The 18,584-nt window shown below is 43.0% G+C and overlaps 1 protein-coding gene across 5 annotated transcripts in view; it reads left to right on the top strand.

Annotated features, from left to right (window-relative positions):
• Positions 1-18,584, top strand: part of LOC143987136 (echinoderm microtubule-associated protein-like 4) — a 171,880-nt gene that overhangs the window by 104,698 nt on the left and 48,598 nt on the right. For 3 of the 5 annotated variants that reach the window (XM_077485690.1, XM_077485691.1, XM_077485688.1), the window contains 5 exons: positions 904-929; positions 1,241-1,273; positions 9,771-9,894; positions 15,024-15,173; positions 15,253-15,322. In XM_077485690.1, coding sequence (XP_077341816.1) covers positions 904-929; positions 1,241-1,273; positions 9,771-9,894; positions 15,024-15,173; positions 15,253-15,322 — 403 coding nt within the window. The remainder of the gene's footprint in view (positions 1-903; positions 930-1,240; positions 1,274-9,770; positions 9,895-15,023; positions 15,174-15,252; positions 15,323-18,584) is intronic. The other 2 variants (XM_077485689.1, XM_077485692.1) reach the window with 1 other exon arrangement.

The raw sequence follows: 18,584 nt of genomic DNA, 5'->3' as shown, positions 1-18,584 counted from the left end.
CTGGTAGTTCATTGAGAACTAAAAGCTGGATGTCGCTATAGGAAATGGCAAAAAATGGCTGCAGAACTGATCCCAGCTGCAACTGTCCCCTGCCAGCTCTATCACAAGAACCGAGCTTTCAAGCACCGCTGATTGCTCAGTTCTCCCCTTCTGCTCTGAGCTGAGAGCTGGTGACTGTCAGTCCACTGGCTTTTCTGTTCAGCCCCTCCAGCACTCCCTGGAGTGCTGGGCTCTGGAGGGGGCAGGAGCAGCTGGCTCAGGCTCTGTTACATGGTGGGGCAGTCTGGGTGGATCCTCCTGGATCTTTCATGAGCCTGGACAGGGCTTTAGCCTGCTGACGGCTGAAAACAGGGTCCATAGGAGTAGTAGGGCCAAAAGAGCTTTAGCTATACATCTCGTGTCTGTAGGTGCATAAATCCCACCAGACTGCAAATGCAAAAAAAAACATCCCTGGTCTTTGCAGTGCTGTTGTCCATTGAATTTTGTTGTAAGTTCAGGTATTGTAATGGAACCATTTTCTTTCCTATTGAATAAAAATATTTTATTATCTTTGCCCACAGCAAAATAATTCATGTTTTGCTGCAGTGAACTCTAAAGTAAACAGTGTGCACAATATTGTCTGTGTCAGTCGCATAACCTAGATTGAAGCCTTCCTTTTCTGAGACCTCAGTGATTGTCTGACGTGGAGAGCTGTGTAAACTGAACCACCAGAATGAAATGTACTTTTCTGGCCATAATGTCAAATCTTAGCAGTCTAAACCGTTATCAGGTTTTGCCCACACGAGTCCCTGTGATCACTAAGGCACTCAGTCACAAGCTGTAGCCAGCCCATGCCATTCAAGTAGCGGCCAACAAATCTGCATTTGCTAATGTAAAGTAATGATGAATTATTTTTGTTTTCAGGCATAAAGATATTGTCATCAGCCCAGGTAAAAACTCAAGACCGTGCAGCCTTTCTTATCTCATTGTGCTTACTTTTTTCTTGTGCTTACTATTATCGCTCTTCTTTTCATATGACTAAAACAAAAACTTTAATTTTGGATTCTTTTTTTATTTTTTTTGTTTTTTTTTTTGTTTTACGAACTTTTGTTAATACACAATTTTTACTCATAGTGTGTGCTTTGATTAAGTGTTCATTTCACAATAAATTAAAAATTTAGCAGCAAGATTACATGCTAAGCAGATGGAAAACTTTGTTATTCTGGCGTTATAAGTTGTTTTACTTCTGTCTCAAAACCAGCAAAAATGTCCACAAGAGAAAAAAACAGCCAAGGTAAGATTGTTGCTCAGATCGTACAGCTTGGCTTTGTTCATACCTTTCCTAATGCTCTCCTGATCTAATGTTTTGCTGATTTCTGCTTCTTAAAATGTGTATATATAAATAAATTAAATATATTCTATTTCTGGCATGCAGACTTCTGCCTCTTGGTTTTAGACTCGGCTCACACAGTAGGCGGCGCGACTTGCAGCGCCGCGACCTGCCGCGACCTCAGCGGCGACTTGCAAAACGACTTCTGTATAGAAGTCAATGCAAGTCGCCCGAAGTCGCCGCAAAAGTAGTACAGGAACCTTTTTTCTAAGTCGGAGCGACTTGAGTAGCTCCTATTAGAACGGTTCCGTAGTACAGAACGGGGCGCGACTTGTCAGGTGGCGAAGTCGCCTGGACAAGTCACCCCTGTGTGAACCGAGCTTAATTGTAACGGTAGCCCAGTGATGTTTATGATGTTAGACTCTTAAAAATAGCATATGCCTCGAATTTAAAAGATGAGTGTAGTTTTATGCCAACCATTCCTCTCACCACAATACGCTTTTAAAACTATACGTATCACAGGGTGTTATGAATATCAGGCTAGTTAATATTTGCCTTCCCCCGGTTAGTGCACACAAATGGGCAGGAAGTAAACCTGTGTCCTATTCTAAAACTAGTTTTAGCTTTTAAAAGTATAAGTTCACCCTTGGAACATGTTCCACGCCCCGCCCATATTTAGGGTGGAACATGTAACGTGTTGTAACTCCTGCCTCCTCTTCACCCTGATTGTCCCTCCCTGTGACAGCGGGTGGGGGTTCCTCTCCCCACACCTGCTATCAGAATTTTAAAACCACACTGCTTTGTAGGGCTCCACTTACACGGCTGCATCATTTATTCACAGATTTCTGCGAATGAATGAACTACATCTACTGTCTGCCTCCATGGCCAAGGGCCTGTAGTTCTCAATGAACTGCAAGGGCACTGGTGAGTGAGCACTCTTGTAGTCCATTTCTTTCTCCTGCCATTCAGTAACTCTCTGCCCATATGAGGTACGGGCAGACGGGTATACTGAGTGTCTGCAGGATCCAGGCATTGCACCCACAATCTGCAGTCTGTAAGGCATTGCACCCGTGAGTAAAAAAGTATAATAAATGCACATTTTTTTTATTATTATTATTTACAAAAAGCTGTGCATTTATTTTAATTTGTAAAAGGTGAACTCCTTCTCCTTTTTAAAGGGTCAGCAGACCCAAAACTAAGACGTGATATACCAGGGAGCCGTATCACCCAAAAAGATTTTGTATCTCTTTGGAGAACTTTGGCAGTGAGACCTATGCTCCTTCATAGCCATTATGAAAGTGTCTAATGCTCTCTGCTGGTTTCTTTAATTTGCTACTTTTTTATGGTGAAGTGTCAGGTTCTCTTGTAAGAAAGCTCCCCCTTTCCCCTTCACCTGCTAATACCATCCTCTGCTCCTTCCTTCAAAGCTAGGAGTCTAAACTCTTCATGTTGGATGGTATTGGTGCTTGCATAGGGTTAATTCTTATTCCTCCTCCTCACATGACAACCCAACACTTGGTATCCAATGCTTAGTTAGGCATTGCATCCTGGGAGGAGGTCACATGATCCTTCCGCAGAAGGGCCCTGTATTTATCAAGGTCTCCAACAAAGTGGGGGATGCAGCAAGACCCCCTTTCACTTTTAAGTGCCACTAAAACGGCGGTTGTTTTTACAGTGCTTTAGCGGCACTTTTCGGGCACTAGCGGGGTGGATTTTTTTTTACCCTAAAAGGGGGAAAAGTCCAGTTTTGCAGCGCTTTGGAAGCCCTGCCCATTCATTTCAATGGGCAGGGGCATATTGGGGAGCACTATTTGTAGCTCTCCCAAGCCCCCCCAAAGATGCTGCTTGCAGGACTTTTTCTAACGTCCCACAATCGCACTGCCCAAGTGTGAAAGCATTCATTGCACAGAATGGGAGGCACTTTTCAGGCGATATTTCTAGTGCTAAAACGCCTGAAAACTGCCTCAGTGAGGAAAGGGGCCTAAAGGTGTTGACGTGGGGGATTCGCTTCTTTCAAGAGAACCTGTAATTTTTGCCTTGAATTGGTGACAAGTTATAGATTTTCAGTTGCTCCAAGCACATCATATTTAATGAGGCTCTACAAGAGGCAAAAAGGATGCGAAGTGAAGTGCCGCTCCTACAGCATTAACTCTGTTAGAGAGCCCAAAGCTATGTAAAGTCCAAGCCCTCATCTGCCATTGAACGTTCAATAGAGGAAGTCCTACCACAGATCATTTAAAAGCTCAGTAGCCGCCTTTCTCAATTTTTGAGAAATAAGCTTCTTTACAAAAAAATGTAAACCGCCCTCACATATTTGGAGTCCTAAAGGCCAAGTTCACCTTTAGTTACATGTTACACCCATGTTCCAGCTCATACCCTTTACCCCTTGCACTGTATTAGCGGGCAGGGGATACTTTCCCTGCATCAGCTGTCACATTGTAAATTGACAGCGCTGTGCAGAGCTCCACGCACACAGCCACATCATACATTCATTCACAGATCACTGTGAACGAACTACATGTCCCGTGTGCCACTGTGGCAGATGGCTGGCGTTTTTTTTTTTTTTTTTTTTTATGGGCTGTTGGCATGCTGATAAGCTTGCTTATAGTTCTATTCTTCCTGCAGCTCTAAAGCTGTCAGTCCTTATGGAGGTACAGGCACGGAGCTGTAAGGAGAGTCTGCAGGAGCCTGACATTGAACCCACACACAATTCACTGATCACAGGTTCAATGCTGTGTAGGCTCCCAGAAAAAAAAATTCAATGCACATTTGTTTACTTGCAAAAACATGTGCATTTTATTTTATTTCTTTTTTAAAAGATGAACTTCGCCTTTAAAAAATAAAATGACCCCTTTTAAAATTGTTTTTTATTTTTTTAAAACAATCTGCCTGCCGTTTTTAAATCCAATTAAGTTGGCCAGAAGTTATTGCATGCCAATTTTATGCATTTTTCTATCTTAACCTTGGTGCCTCACACTGCAGAGCCTGTAAATTGAATCTTCCAGCTTTTTCTGCTGTTCATAGTCTGCTGCTGCTTTGACATAATGCTGGCTTCTAGTGACAGAAAATAAACAAACTTCATCTATTCTATTTAAAACGCTTCTTAATCGGCTTTTTTTATGCTCTTCTATGAACTCTGCTTCAGCATGAAATCCTCTATAATTTGTGCATGCTGTTTCGATGCATGTTTATTGGTCTTCACTGGACTTTAGCCTTGGCCTGTGTGGCTGCACATTGATCAGACTAAGGCTGGCCATGAACAACTTGCTCCCACCTTGGATTTGATACTTGGTTTGGAATTTGTTTAAGGGTTCACAATGATTAAAGGATTCACACACTTCCAGAACATTTGCTTTCACTTACACAGACTGTCCAGCTTGTTGAAAGAAGCAGCACTAGGAATTTCATGAGCTGACTAAGAGCATGCTGATAGGAGGAGAGAGCAGAGTGACAGAGAATGAGCTTATCACTGCTTATCTCCTTCACCGTCCAGTCACAGGATAGGGGGATGTACATGACAGCCTGGACTCAGAGGAGATAGGGTAAATGATGCTGGCTGTCAGACTGACAACATCCAGTTGTGGAAAAGTACTGCAATGGTACGGCTCTATTTAGGGTGAGTATTGCAGTTCTACATAGTTTTTTTTTTTTTTTTTTTTTTTTTTTCAATCTTTTGTGGGCTAGTTGGCCCTTATAGAAATGCTCCTCTAAAATGTTAGCCATATATTTTTTTTTTTCCTAAAAAGGTCCTATTTATCGTGTAGAGAAGAGTTTGAATCTGATTCAGACCAAAGCTGGTCCAAACAAACGATTTCCTTCACTAACTGCTGCATTGTCTCTAAGCGGAGTACAAACTGTGTGTAGCTTAAGCTACATACAGTACACAGTGACAGGTTTAAGCTGTGAGATGGACTTCCCAAGTCACCCTCAGGGCAAAACAGCCTAAGCAGAGCTCAGCCGTTCATAGGCAGCTTTGCGTTCTATGAATACAAAGCTGTCTTTGAATGGCTGAGTGCTGCTCAGGTGCAGATTCAGAAAATTGCATTGCCTAGACTGCATCAGCTCTAGTTTTAGATATGGTCAAATATGTTTTAGTCAATTTTTGAAAAGATTTTGCTGATAAATTTGTTCTTCTGTTATCTAGTTTGTGTTTTTGCATACAAGTTAGTAGATATAGTGAGTGTTTAAGGTGACCAGATTTTTTTTAAATAAAATCCAGGGACATCTTTTTTTATTTTTATTTTATTTTTTTATTGGCAAATGGCAAAAGACTGCCTTTTCTCCACTGAACAGAAGCAGGAATGGCAGTGAGATCATCCAGCAGGGGGCGTCAACATTTGAGCCACCAGGCTGTTTCTCAGCCAGCATGGGGTGCCCTGTCTACGTTAATCCGGGGATAGACTCGGTCTGAGGATAGTGTTCTCAGTCCGTGAATGTCTGGACACCCTAGTTTACGTGCTTCAAGCTGCAATTTTACATTGGAAACATTGGATTTTAAAATGTAAATTATAAACTGTATTATAGTTATGATAATATAGGCAGTATGTGTATATTCCCACTTGTATTTCAATTTTGCAGATTGAGCACCATAGAGGTTATGGCTATTTTATTTTTATTTTTTTATTTATATATATATATTTTTTTTTTACACTCGGGTGTGTACACCGCTTTTTAACAGGTGACCAGAGTGCAAAGTAGTATATGGCATTTATGCTGCATCTCAAAAATTAGAGTTGATATGAAAAAATTGGGGCCATTTTTGGAATGAACGGGTCAAATTTGTGAAAAGGCAGGCTTGCACTGTTAAACATTGGCGCTCTTCTGTCAGATGTCCCTCCTTCCACCGTGTCTGAAATGTCAGTTTGTTAAATCACTTGGAGCCAAAACTTTAGATTTGCTAATATCTTCCCACATACCTTACTTTGCAGTTCTACAGTAAAAGAAATACAATTTCCCCTTTTTTGTTTAAAAAAGGCCACATAAAGTACATTTATTAGGGTAGATCCAGATGGTGATGTTTAAGGCTGTAAACACACCTGTAACTGTTTAAGAATAAAATGTTATATATTATACCATTTTTCCAGTCAGTATGAATTCTTTTCAGTTTTTTTTTCTTTCAGCATGCTGATGCAGATTCAGATTTATATCTAGCCGGTGCCTTTTCAGTATCGTGGTCCATTATAATATATACTGCCAAATGTGCATCTGTGATCACTACACGCTTTTGCCATTTGCACTGGTGTGGAAAGCCCACAAGTTTGTTTACTTGCATGCAAATGCCAACCACATTTCAAAATTTGAAGATAGTTTTTTTTTTTTTTTTTTTTTATTATATTGCATTTAGTTGCTACCATGAGTTTTCTCTGCAGTCTTTTTAAAAGTAAATCTAAAGTCCATAAATGTTTTCTTTTTCATTTTTGGTTAATGTACGGGAGTAATTACTGTCAGTTATATATATTGTCATCTGAGTTTAATTAGGGAGGTTTCCCTTCACTTCCTGTCCTGTACACTCAGTAGTAGGTGACAGAGAAAACTGGTTTAGGGTAGTTTAAGTGAATCTCCCTAAAGGGAAAACACAGAAATAAAAATGTGACAGTAGTGCTACCACTATATCCAAGTCTAAAAATGTTTTTGACTTTAGGTATACTCGGACAGGTTTTGTTCAGGGGCCATATACCCAAATGTAACCTTTTTATGTATGTACGATCCTGTTGTTTCCTAATGTGTATCTAAACACCAAATACAAACATGTAATATATTATTTTATCAGTCTTTGGATGTGGTGGCTGCATTTTATTGTTTTTCAGGAAGTGCAAAAATAACCCAAAATGCAGTGCCTGTACCACTCCTGTTGGCTTAAAAGAAAGTACAAATTAACTAGAATTTAATCTAATTGAGGCAACAGCTTTCTATATACACAAAACTGCTTTATTACTCAACAGGATATCCAAAATCTTAAAAGCAGTGTGTGGATAGAGGAAGCTCTTGCAGGCAAAATAAGCTTGGTATGATCTTTTGGACACACAAATCATACAGAAATCCTAACTCCGCCACAGCCACCATACATTTAGCACTTTGTATGGATGCACCGTGATTAACGGCGACATTTTCCTTGCCCCTACTAGACAACCAACCCCCAATTCCCTCTGGCTCTTTGAGTTGTGGTCAGAGGGTCCACTGCATCTATATCATGTGGCCAGAGGTGGCAATGTACTTGATATTTCAAAAATGAGAGCTATATGGGGGCATACACCCCTAAACTTTTGGAGATGATTTCAACTTTGTAATGTCATCGAGAGCCTTCAAAAGCCATAACACTTGGACTCCTTTAGTCCAATATAAAAGTATTCTTGCCTACCTCAGGGCTTTCTCATGGCATCTTGCTGCTGTACAAACTGCTCCTAGCAGTGGGACCTTTAAACACTCTGGCCTACCTTGGCCTACTGGGGTCAGGAACAATCTCACACCCCCTAACCAACACTGGTTCAAAATCCTAACCTTAATGCATACCTTCTGTCTCAACATCAAGCCTGAGCGCAACCCCAAAACTCCTAGCTTGATGGTACAGAGGCTAAGTGGGCTTGAGTAGATGGGACGCTCCAGTTTCTCCAATATCCTGGAGATGTGGACTGGTACACTTTCCCACATTTTGGTTAGTGTCCATGTACTGAATTTTAAGAACCTTAATGGCAAAAGTTACTAATGTGAACTTTCCACAGGACCCTCAGGTCACCCTATTGTACAAAACCATATCTTCTGTTCTTGCATATAAGAAATTGATACCACACTTCTGGAGTGTGAACAAGTCTGATCCCCAAAAATTGATTGGCTTCTGCATACAAAATATGAACAGATCCATATTTAAATAATACCTGTAAAAGCATTTAACATATTACTGCTGTAACTTTCTATAGTTGCATTTGTGTTTTTTTTTTTTTTTTTTTTTTTTTTTTACGTTTTTGCGTTTTCTTTATAAAGGGTTAAGACTATAAAAAAAAAATGTATACAGAACCTCATCTTTGTGTAAACGAATAGTCCCATCACCTACCATGTAATGGGGATGAACTAGGGAAGACATGTTTACAATCCAGTGTGTATGACAATGATGGCTGCCCCCATGGATACAGTGTAGATATAGAGAGACACGAAGTATGGTATTTGCGTGATTACCATGTGAATATAAAGGGGGGGGGGGGGGGGGATAAAGCCAACACATCTAAGGACTGGTATATTGCAATATATGATAACTTTTTGGGGGTTTAGATGCACATAAAGGCCATAAGATTTTTGTTACTTTAATGCTGTACTGTGCTTGGCCATTGGCTTCCGCTCCTGTCACTCAAGTCCTATGGCGGGGGTGGGGCTGAGCCCCAATGAGTGCTGCGAGAAGCAGCTTTCTATGGGGGCACTCGGTGGAAGGTGAGTAACTAGAGTCAACGGAGGGACCCTAGAAGAAGAGGGTCGGAGGTGCTTTGTGCAAAACCATTGCACAGAGCCGGTAAGTATGACATGCTTATTATTTTAAATAAAAAAAAGAGAATTTAATAACACTTGAATAAGTGGTACATTCTTCTCCAAGTAAAAAAATTATCTAAATGTATCTAAATGAAACTTTCAGCCTTGCTGAAATCTAGGAATACAGCCCATGTTGGCAAAATTAGCTCACTTTATATCTTTCTTTTTTTTTTTATCTAAGAAATACAAACTCTCCACAGGATTGAATAGAGGGTGCCCAGTGCATGTGTGAGCCTGACTGAGGATTTTTTGTGATTCTGCAGCTTTGTGGGCAATATCTTGCTGACTTGGGGACAGGCGAATATTATAAGACTAGAAAGGGCAGCTGGGGGGCAGAGGGGACACTTTAACATAAGTGTATCTGGACCTTTGGTGCATTTCACTTTAAGCACTTTGAGAGGATGTTGCACAATGCAACCTTCAGGAAAAAGACCCATTGACATCACATGTGAGGTGTATTGACTCTTATCTGAAGCAGATGTAGCATTTATATTGAGGTTAATTTTAACTGTCAACCTGAAAAAATTTACTATAGGCGAACTACAGGGTGCTCAAATCTTATGGAGAGTTGAAGCCCTTTTAAAACAAAAGTCCAACTGTAAAACCAAAAAAGGCTTTACCCCAATGAAAGGTTTTAATACACCTCTGTTTACTGATTGCTGTGCTTAGCTGTTCAAGGGCACTTTATTCTCAGTAACACTACTAAGCTCTTACAATCAACGCAGAGCAGTAAAATTGCCCAGAGAAGGATTTTAAATATATAAAAACCATATTGATGCAATGAATACATTACGTTTTTTCTTCTTTTTTTGGATATTGGTGTGGCCTTCCAAACAGCCGCTAAAGCTCTGGAGGCAGCAGAGTCAACGTTAGCTCCTTGGATGGCATATTGCTTCCAGATCTGTGCACGCTGTCTGACAACAGGTGAAATATTTTGTCTCTGCAGAAGGAGAATACATAAAAATGTTTATGCGAGGTCGACCAATCACAATGTTCATTCCTTCGGATGTGGAGAGCTATGAAGACATAAGAACAGAACTGCCACCAGAGAAGTTAAAACTGGAGTGGGTGTATCCTTAATTGTCGTATATTTGGTCCTTATAGGTGGCATGCCAATTCTGGGGGGATAAAAAAAGGTAACTGGTTAGAACCCCTGCCAGGATTTTATTGCTGTTTCCCCACTGAAATGAGTCGCCCTCTCCTTTTGCCCAGGGTGCCATAGTCCAAGAGACATAAAATAATGCAAACATCCGGAATTTTGCACCTGTCCAGAACAAGAGGTGAGGTTAAAGTTGCTAAACCCAGGACCCTGCATTCATTATACCTGGCCTCCCACAGTACACACAACTTGGAAATGCAATTGTTTTAGTAAAAATTAACTAAATACCTTTTCTCATCAGCAGTATATAGGAGTCTTGTGACTTGTATCGCTGCTTAAGCTTGAGTTTTCATTCTCCCCTGATCCTGTGTGGATAGTGCTGATTGGCCATGTGCTAATCACATGAACTCTCCCAAGAAAAAAGACTCTAGCGATACACACCAAACTGAGCATGTGCAGCCTGAGGCCGCGTACACACGGGCGGACTGTTCGCTCAACTTTGTCCGCTGAACAGTGTTTCAGCGGACAGTCCGCTTGCGTGTGGGGCTTCAGCGGACAGTTTCAGCGGACAGTTTGACGAACAAAGTTTTTCGGAAATTCCGAAAAACTGTCCGCTGAAACTTGGTTTGAGCGGACAGTCCGCCCGTGTGTAGGCCACTTTCGAAATGAGCAAACTGTTCCCGCTCGGAGGAAAGTCTGCTCATTTCGAGTGCGTCTCCAGGTAGGCGGGGCCCGCGAGGGAGACGTCGTGGGCCCCGCCGCCTGGTATGGACTTAAAGGGGAACCCCAACGCCGAAAAAAATCGGCGTGGGGGTCCCCCCAAAGTCCACAACAGACCCTTGTCCGAGCACGCTACCCGGCCGGCCAGGAAAGGGGGGCGAGCGAGCGCGCCCCCCCTCCCGAGCCGTACCAGGCCGCGTGCCCTCAACATGGGGGGTGCCTTGGGGAAGGGGGGGCCGCGCGGCCCCCCCACCCCAAAGCACCTTGTCCCCATGTTGATGAGGACAAGGGCCTCTTCCCGACAACCCTGGCCGTTGGTTGTCGGGGTCTGCGGGCGGGGGGCTTATCGGAATCCGGGAGCCCCCTTTAATAAGGGGGCCCCCGGATACCGGCCCCCCACCCTATGTGAATGAGTATGGGGTACAATGTACCCCTACCCATTCACCTGTAAAATAAAAGTACCCCAAAAAAAAACACACACGAGATAAAATATTTTATTGCACAGCTCCGGGGGTCTTCCGTCTTCGGGGGTCTTCTCGCCGGACTCCTCCGCTATCTTCTTGTAGCTCTTTTGCTAGCGGAGGAGTCCGGCTTTCTTCCTCCCCGCCGCCGGCCTCTTATAGCTCTTTTGCAGGCGGTGGCCCGGTCTTCTGTCGCCTTCCGGTCGCCTTCCGTACTTCTTGTTCTTCTTCTTCTTCTTCTCCAGGAGATGTTGACACGTCGCTCTCTCCGGCCGGAATGCCAGAGCCGCGCTGTGCGGCCACTTATATAGTGACAATGGGGCGGTGTCACATGGTATATGTCACATGGGTTGATGTCACATGGGGACTATGACATCGTAAGGGGGCGGGGTCACCATGTGACCAACCCATGTGACATATACCATGTGATACCGCCCCATTGTCACTATATAAGTGGCCGCACAGCGCGGCTCTGGCATTCCGGCCGGAGAGAGCGACGTGTCAACATCTCCTGGAGAAGAAGAAGAACAACAAGAAGTACGGAAGGCGACCGGAAGGCGACAGAAGACCGGGCCACCGCCTCTAAAAGAGCTATAAGAAGGCGCGGTGGCCCGGCAGAAGAACGGAAGGCGGCGGCGACAGAAGACCGGGCCACCGCCTGCAAAAGAGCTATAAGAAGGCGCGGTGGCCCGGCAGAAGAACCGAAGAGGGGGGCAAGACCCCCGAAGTCAGGAGAAGAGGCCGGCGGCGGGGAGGAAGAAAGCCGGACTCCTCCGCTAGCAAAAGAGCTACAAGAAGATAGTGGAGGAGTCCGGCGAGAAGACCCCCGAAGACGGAAGACCCCCGGAGCTGTGCAATAAAATATTTTATCTCGTGTGTGTGTTTTTTTTTTGGGTACTTTTATTTTACAGGTGAATGGGTAGGGGTACATTGTACCCCATACTCATTCACATAGGGTGGGAGGCCGGTATCCGGGGGCCCCCTTATTAAAGGGTGCTCCCGGATTCCGATAAGCCCCCCGCCCGCAGACCCCGACAACCAACGGCCAGGGTTGTCGGGAAGAGGCCCTTGTCCTCATCAACATGGGGACAAGGTGCTTTGGGGTGGGGGGGCCGCGTGGCCCCCCCTTCCCCAAGGCACCCCCCATGTTGAGGGCACGCGGCCTGGTACGGCTCGGGAGGGGGGGCGCGCTCGCTCGCCCCCCTTTCCTGGCCGGCCGGGTAGCGTGCTCGGACAAGGGTCTGTTGTGGACTTTGGGGGGACCCCCACGCCGATTTTTTTCGGCGTTGGGGTTCCCCTTTAAGTACATTCCAGGCGGCGGAGCCCGCGACGTCTCCTTCGCGGGCCCCGCCTACCTGCACACGCGCTCGAAATTAGCGGACTGTTGCCTCGTGTGTGGGCGAGTCCGTTCATTTTAAAAGTTGCGCGGACTTAGTACGACGAACAAAGTTTGCCGTATTTGTCCGCTCAAAAAGTGCCGTGTGTGGGCGTGTTCGTTCATTCAAAAGTTTGAGCGGACTGTTTGACGAACTTAGTTTCGGCAGACAGTCCCCGCGTGTGTACGCGGCCTGACTCCTAATGCTCTGTTCTGTCGAGAGATGGGTTGGAGTCAGTTAAAGGAGGATCAGAGAAGACAGGACCACATAGCCTGTATACACAATATAGAGGATTAACCCCTTCGGCTCCACGGTGAGTATAACGAGCATGCTTTACTGCATATACAGGCTGATTTTACTGTTGTGCGTTCAGTAAGGCTTTAAAGGTTTAGTACACCTTTTGGAACATGTTACATTTTCCACCAATATTTAGGGTGGAACGTGTTTCAGTTCTTGCCACCAGTTCACCCTCACCTTCTGTGTGACTTTAGGCAGGGGGGTCTTCTCCCACACCCGCTGTCACAATTTAAAAACCACACAACCATGTGCATTTTTTATAGTTCTCTGTGAATGAATGAACTATAACTACTGTCTGCGAGCCCAGCTGTAGCTTTCAACATACACCCTGTATGAAGATACAGGCAGAAAGCTGCAAGGCTTGTCTGCAGGTGTATCCCACCTTACTGGACTCATCCATCCAAGCACCAACAGGGTGGAATGTTGGCCTCTAGATGGGGGATACCACTTTTGTACACTATCTCTGATAAATTACATGTTGACTCGAGTTCATGTTAAGATTTTACAATATAACATTTTCCCATCACTACATTTTTAAATGATACAATTTTTCAATAAATTGTTTTATAAGTAATATGTTTTATTCCCTTAAAAATCCCACCAAATGAGGACCTGCTTCAAAAATTATACATTGGGATGATAATTACACCCACAATCTTTTGAGTCTATATATCCAACTATGTTCCAGAACCAGAAATGAAGCGATATCTCCAACAGAACCAGCCTGTTAAACAAAAAAACATAAAAAATTGGTCTAAATATAATTATTTATGATATGATAGTTTCTGTGTCAAAGCTTTGTCTGGTAAACTATATTCATATCATTTTGGGAGTTAAAGTAGGAAACAGTCATAATAATAGTTTTATTATATTTTTATCTTCCTTTCCTGTCCCAAAAACGGCAACAGAAGTAAAAGAACATATCTCTAAAGGGAGAGAAAATCCTGTCTTATACAGTTGTCACTGGAATAGGTTTCATCATTGGTAGTTTTCCCATCGCCCTTCAGTCGCTTTTGTGTTACCATGTCATGTCCAGCCCGCCAATTAGCCTTTGTGTTCCAGCGGTGGTGATTCTTCGCAGCAGACAGTATCAATTCCAGCAACTCCTTGTCTGCCCAAGTGGCCCGTCCAGTACCTTCCGGCAGCTGCCAGAGAAAATTTGCAGCATACCACACTTATCGAGCCCATTCTCCTGGGACATGGCAGGAGTCATCCACAACCTGTAACTTAAGACCTGGGTATGCTAGTTGGCTCTGTGGAATGGATCAAGTTTTTTTAATTATTTTTTATTTTTACTTCATATTGACTTTGTGAATAAACTGAGTGGAATTTTAAGGATTCCTGATTTTCCTAAATTTTCTCCTACTTTCCACTGGCCTTATTCACAATACAGGTACTCCAGAATTTGTCTTTGGTGTTTTCTCTCACTTGGTCCCTGAAGTTTGTGAGCTGCCAGTTTTGTGTGATTTTATGTATATACTGTCTAATCCATTACTGCTGCGCCCACTTTCTGTATATTCTATTGGTCACGAGAACAAGCAGTGATGGTGAATCTCCGCAGTAGAAAGTCAGACTGCAATAAATTTGTATTAGTTTATATTGGGGTTGATTTACTAAAACTAGAGTGCAAAATCTGGAGCGAGCAGCTCTGCATGGAAACCAATCCACTTCGAACTTCAACCTGTTCAATTGGGCTTAGACAAAAAACCTGGAAGCTGGTTTCTTTGCAGAGCTTTACCAGATTTTGCACTCTTAGAACCCTTTTGCATGGACTGTCAGATCAGGTTCCTCTGATCAAACCTTGCAGTCTTCCCTATGAAGGCACATGTCCGCTGATATCCAACGCTATCCGATCTGATCCTGCCCGCAAAATCCAGATGGATGGTGGTCCCATTTTCCATCCGTCTGGTGAAAATAGACGGACAACCTGCTTCCACCCGATTTCCCCATAGGGGAGAGCGGGCCTGGGTCCATGCCAGCTCTGCACAGTGAGCGGAGAGGGACCTGTCATCCACCTGTGGTCTGAGAAACTTGGTTCTAACAAAGCCTACATGCTGCATATTTGTAATGATGCAGCATTTTTATGAATGAAAAAAGTTTATTTTGGAAAACCGGTAAATTGCTGTTGAGATGTCTCTGTAAAAAGATTTTTTTTTTTTTTTTTTTTTTTTTAACCATATGTAATATTGCTTCTGTTTCTTTCTGTAAAGCTTGTGGTATGTTGACCTTAACAGATGGTTGTAAAGATATGGTTACCGTGGGAGAGACTGTCGAGCCAATGTTTACCTTCTCCCTACTGGAGAAATTGTATATTTCATTGCATCTGTTGTAGTACTGTTCAATTATGATGAGCGGACACAGCGCCATTATCTTGGTCACACAGATTGTGTTAAATGGTAAGACCTTTACACATACAAATGAACTTACTTGGTTGTTGTAAACAGTACTTTTTTTAATTTTATTTTTTCTCTATAGCATTGCCGTTCATCCAGACAAAATTAGAATAGCAACCGGACAGATCGCTGGTGTAGACAAAGATGGAAGGGTAAGTACCTGTCCGGTCTCTTCTTTTCCAGGTCTGAGTTCTGGCACCTAGGAGTATCCCCTCCAACATATTTAAATTCCATCATGATCATTGATGACTATAGGTTATATACAAAGTATATTACTTTAAATACGTTCATATTTGTAGTGTGATATAGTTTTAAACAGTGCAAAAACTATTAGCCAGTGGTTGCTTTAGGCTCCATGCACACTGGCTTAAAGTGGAAGTAAACCCATCGATTTAAACCAGGGGTGTCCAAACTTTTTTCAAAGAGGGCCGGATTTCATGAAGTGAACATGCATGAGGGCCGACCATTTTGCCTGACTTTTTTTGAACCGTTAAAATGAAATGCAAATTAAATTTTTAACCAAAGTTTATTGCAAACGGCATACTTTTCATTTCGTCACATGGATGACAAATCTACACAGGTGTTAAATCACTCTGCCTTTCATATATGACACCCCCAGATCCGTCCGCATATCGCAGTGCGATCTGCACACTCACACAGGAATCGGATCGCATGGTGTGAACACCCATGCGATCCGATTCTGCTGCGGACCAAAAAAAAAGGGTCCCGTGCGAGTTTGCTGCGGGAGCGATGCGAATTCAGCCATACTATCTGTATGGCTGAACTCGCATCGCTACGGAGATCGGATGTGATTTGCACTGCAGTGCGGTGCGAATCACATCCGGATCTCCCCCCGCAGCAGTGTGAACCCAGCCTTATTCTCTCTCTTTCTCTTTAATTCTCTCTCGCTTTAATTCTCTCTCGCTTTAATTCTCTCTCTCTTTAATTCTCTCTCTCTTTATTTCTCTCTTTCTCTCTCTCTTTAATTCTCTTTATTCCTCTCTCTCTTTAATATTCTCTCTTTAATATTTTCCCTCTTTAATATTCTCTCTCTTTAATATTCTCCCTCTTTAATTCTCTTTATCGGTAATTATCTTTACCTTTTTTCTCCTCTGTTCTGGCTTTCAGGCAGCTGACAGCGCGCGGCGCCGCAAACAATCCGCGCCGCCAATCCGTGCCGCCAATCACAGGCACTGAGAGATCTGCAGCTGCTGCAGGGACAGCTCAGTGTCTGCTATTGGCGGCGTGTGCTGTCAGCTTCCCGGAGGCCTTGGACCGCCCCCAGCATCTGACCGTCAGTGGGAGGCGGGGATGAGAGGCGGGGTGAGAGGCACTAGCAGCCAATCACCGCCACCAATCCCCGCCGGAATCACAGGCTCCGGACCTGCCGCACACGCCTCAGCTTGTTAGAGAGGCGCTTGGGGTGTGCGGAGCCAGGCGGGCCATAATGCAGGAGAGGCTGGGGGCAAGGTGGGGGCCATACAAAACCGGACCGCGGGCCGCAAATGGCCCGCGGGCCGGACTTTGGACATGACTGATTTAAACAGTTAAAAAAAAAAAAAAGGCATGCCAGGAATGCTAACTGCACATTGGCTGTGCTCTCAGCCAAACTATCAAACCATCCAATGTCTGGAGTCATAACGAATCACATGTGCAGCACCATAGCAGTTGAAGTTTAAACGGAGACAAAGATAGCAGCTTTCTTGGCTGAAAACGATGGGGGAGTTTACTTCCACTTTAAATGTTGCTCCTCCATGAGTTGTGTTCTGCCTGTAGAAACTGCTCAGTGTTATCCTATGTGTCCATGCACATTAGGACGTTAAGAGGCATATTTTGAGTTTAACGTTTAGAGGCAGAAACAAAAAATTCTGATTGGAGCTTAGAGGCAGAAAAACTTAACTGTCCTAAACTCTAAATCTAAACTTTGTACAAAAATAAGCTCTATATGAGCGATTTTTTACTCCTGAGAACAGATGTTATTTTAAGCTCAGTGTGCATGGAGCTTTATAGTTTTTTTTTTATTTATTTTTTTGCCTAATTCTTAACTCTGGGACCCCTGTCAACTTTAAACTGTTATGTATACTCTATAGATGGGTGATTCCCACATTTTGCGATACAGCACTGCATTATAGACAATTGTGCGGTCGTGCGTTGCTGTACCCAAATAAAATTTGACATTTTTTTCCCCACAAATTACTTTCTTTTGGTAGTATTTGAGCACAACAGTTTTTTATTTTTTGCGCTATAAACAAATATACTACCATTTTAAAAAGAAACCAACTTTTTTGCTATAAAACATGTCCAATCCAATAAAAAAAAGAAAAAAAAAAAAGCTTTTTTTTGGTTCATAAATTTAGGCCAATGTGTTTTGCTACATATTTGTGGTTAAAAAAAAATATCCCAATAAGCATGTATTGGCTTTCGCGAACGTTATTGTCTACAAATTATGGTGTGTGTGTGTGTTGTGTGTATTCATAATCATATTTTTTTTTTAGTATTGGTGGCGATCAGCAGGACTGCGATATTGTGCCAATCTGACATGGACACTCCCCTGTCCCCTTTTTTTTCTTTTTGGTTTCGGAAGTTATTAATGCTGTTAGAGGAATAAAGCAGCACACAGTAATGACACTTAGTGCTCTTAATTGAGACGAGCACAAGTATAGAGGGATATGCTTTGTTCCTATTTCATGCCAGAAGTTTACAGCCACTTTATTCTCTCCATCTTCAGAAATTTATACTCCCTTTCCTTTGCTCCACCCCAACTCTGTTCAAACTTTGGATCCTTCTCCTGGGGATCTAAATTTCCAAACTCGCCAGATGGGTTGGACTTTGCCTTACACTAGGTTCTGTGTATGGCAGAGGAAGAATCTGCTGAACACAGGACAGATCTCTGATCCGGATCACTTACCTTTCCTGAGCATATGGTTTACCCCTGAAGTTCTGAAACCAATATTGGAGGGTATATACCAGAAAGTAACTAGATGTTACAGCATTGAGTTTGGTCCCCAGTAAATGACCTACAGGCATGTTTGACTCTTTTTGCTGTAAGGAAAAGGAGTCAAACCCATTTGAGTTTGGAGATTTATATCATCCCAGGAGGAGGATCATTAACTCCATTGGGAGCACTATAGCACTTTCTTGCACAAAGAAAAGAACCATCTTGCTTTGTTATCACATTATGCACTTTCAATTTCATTATTGTCACCTTTATTCAATTATTATTGTCACTTTTCATTAATTCATATTGTCATTTTAACTTTATAATGGTCATTTGGTCCATACAAATTATGCATTCATGTTAGATTAATCCTGTTGATATATAGCCACACACTGTATCCAATCATCCTAGGTTAATATTGCGTGTAAATTTACCAATTGGGTACACTTATAAGAGGAATTGATGTTAAGGAGCAG

Source organism: Lithobates pipiens, unplaced genomic scaffold, assembly GCF_037356315.1.
Source record: "Lithobates pipiens isolate NorthernLeopardFrog02 unplaced genomic scaffold, aLitPip1_a1.2 Scaffold_18, whole genome shotgun sequence".
Taxonomy (NCBI): Eukaryota; Metazoa; Chordata; class Amphibia; order Anura; family Ranidae; genus Lithobates; species Lithobates pipiens.
The sequence above is the reverse complement of the archived record's forward strand: the minus strand, read 5'-3'. Positions and strand labels throughout refer to the sequence as shown.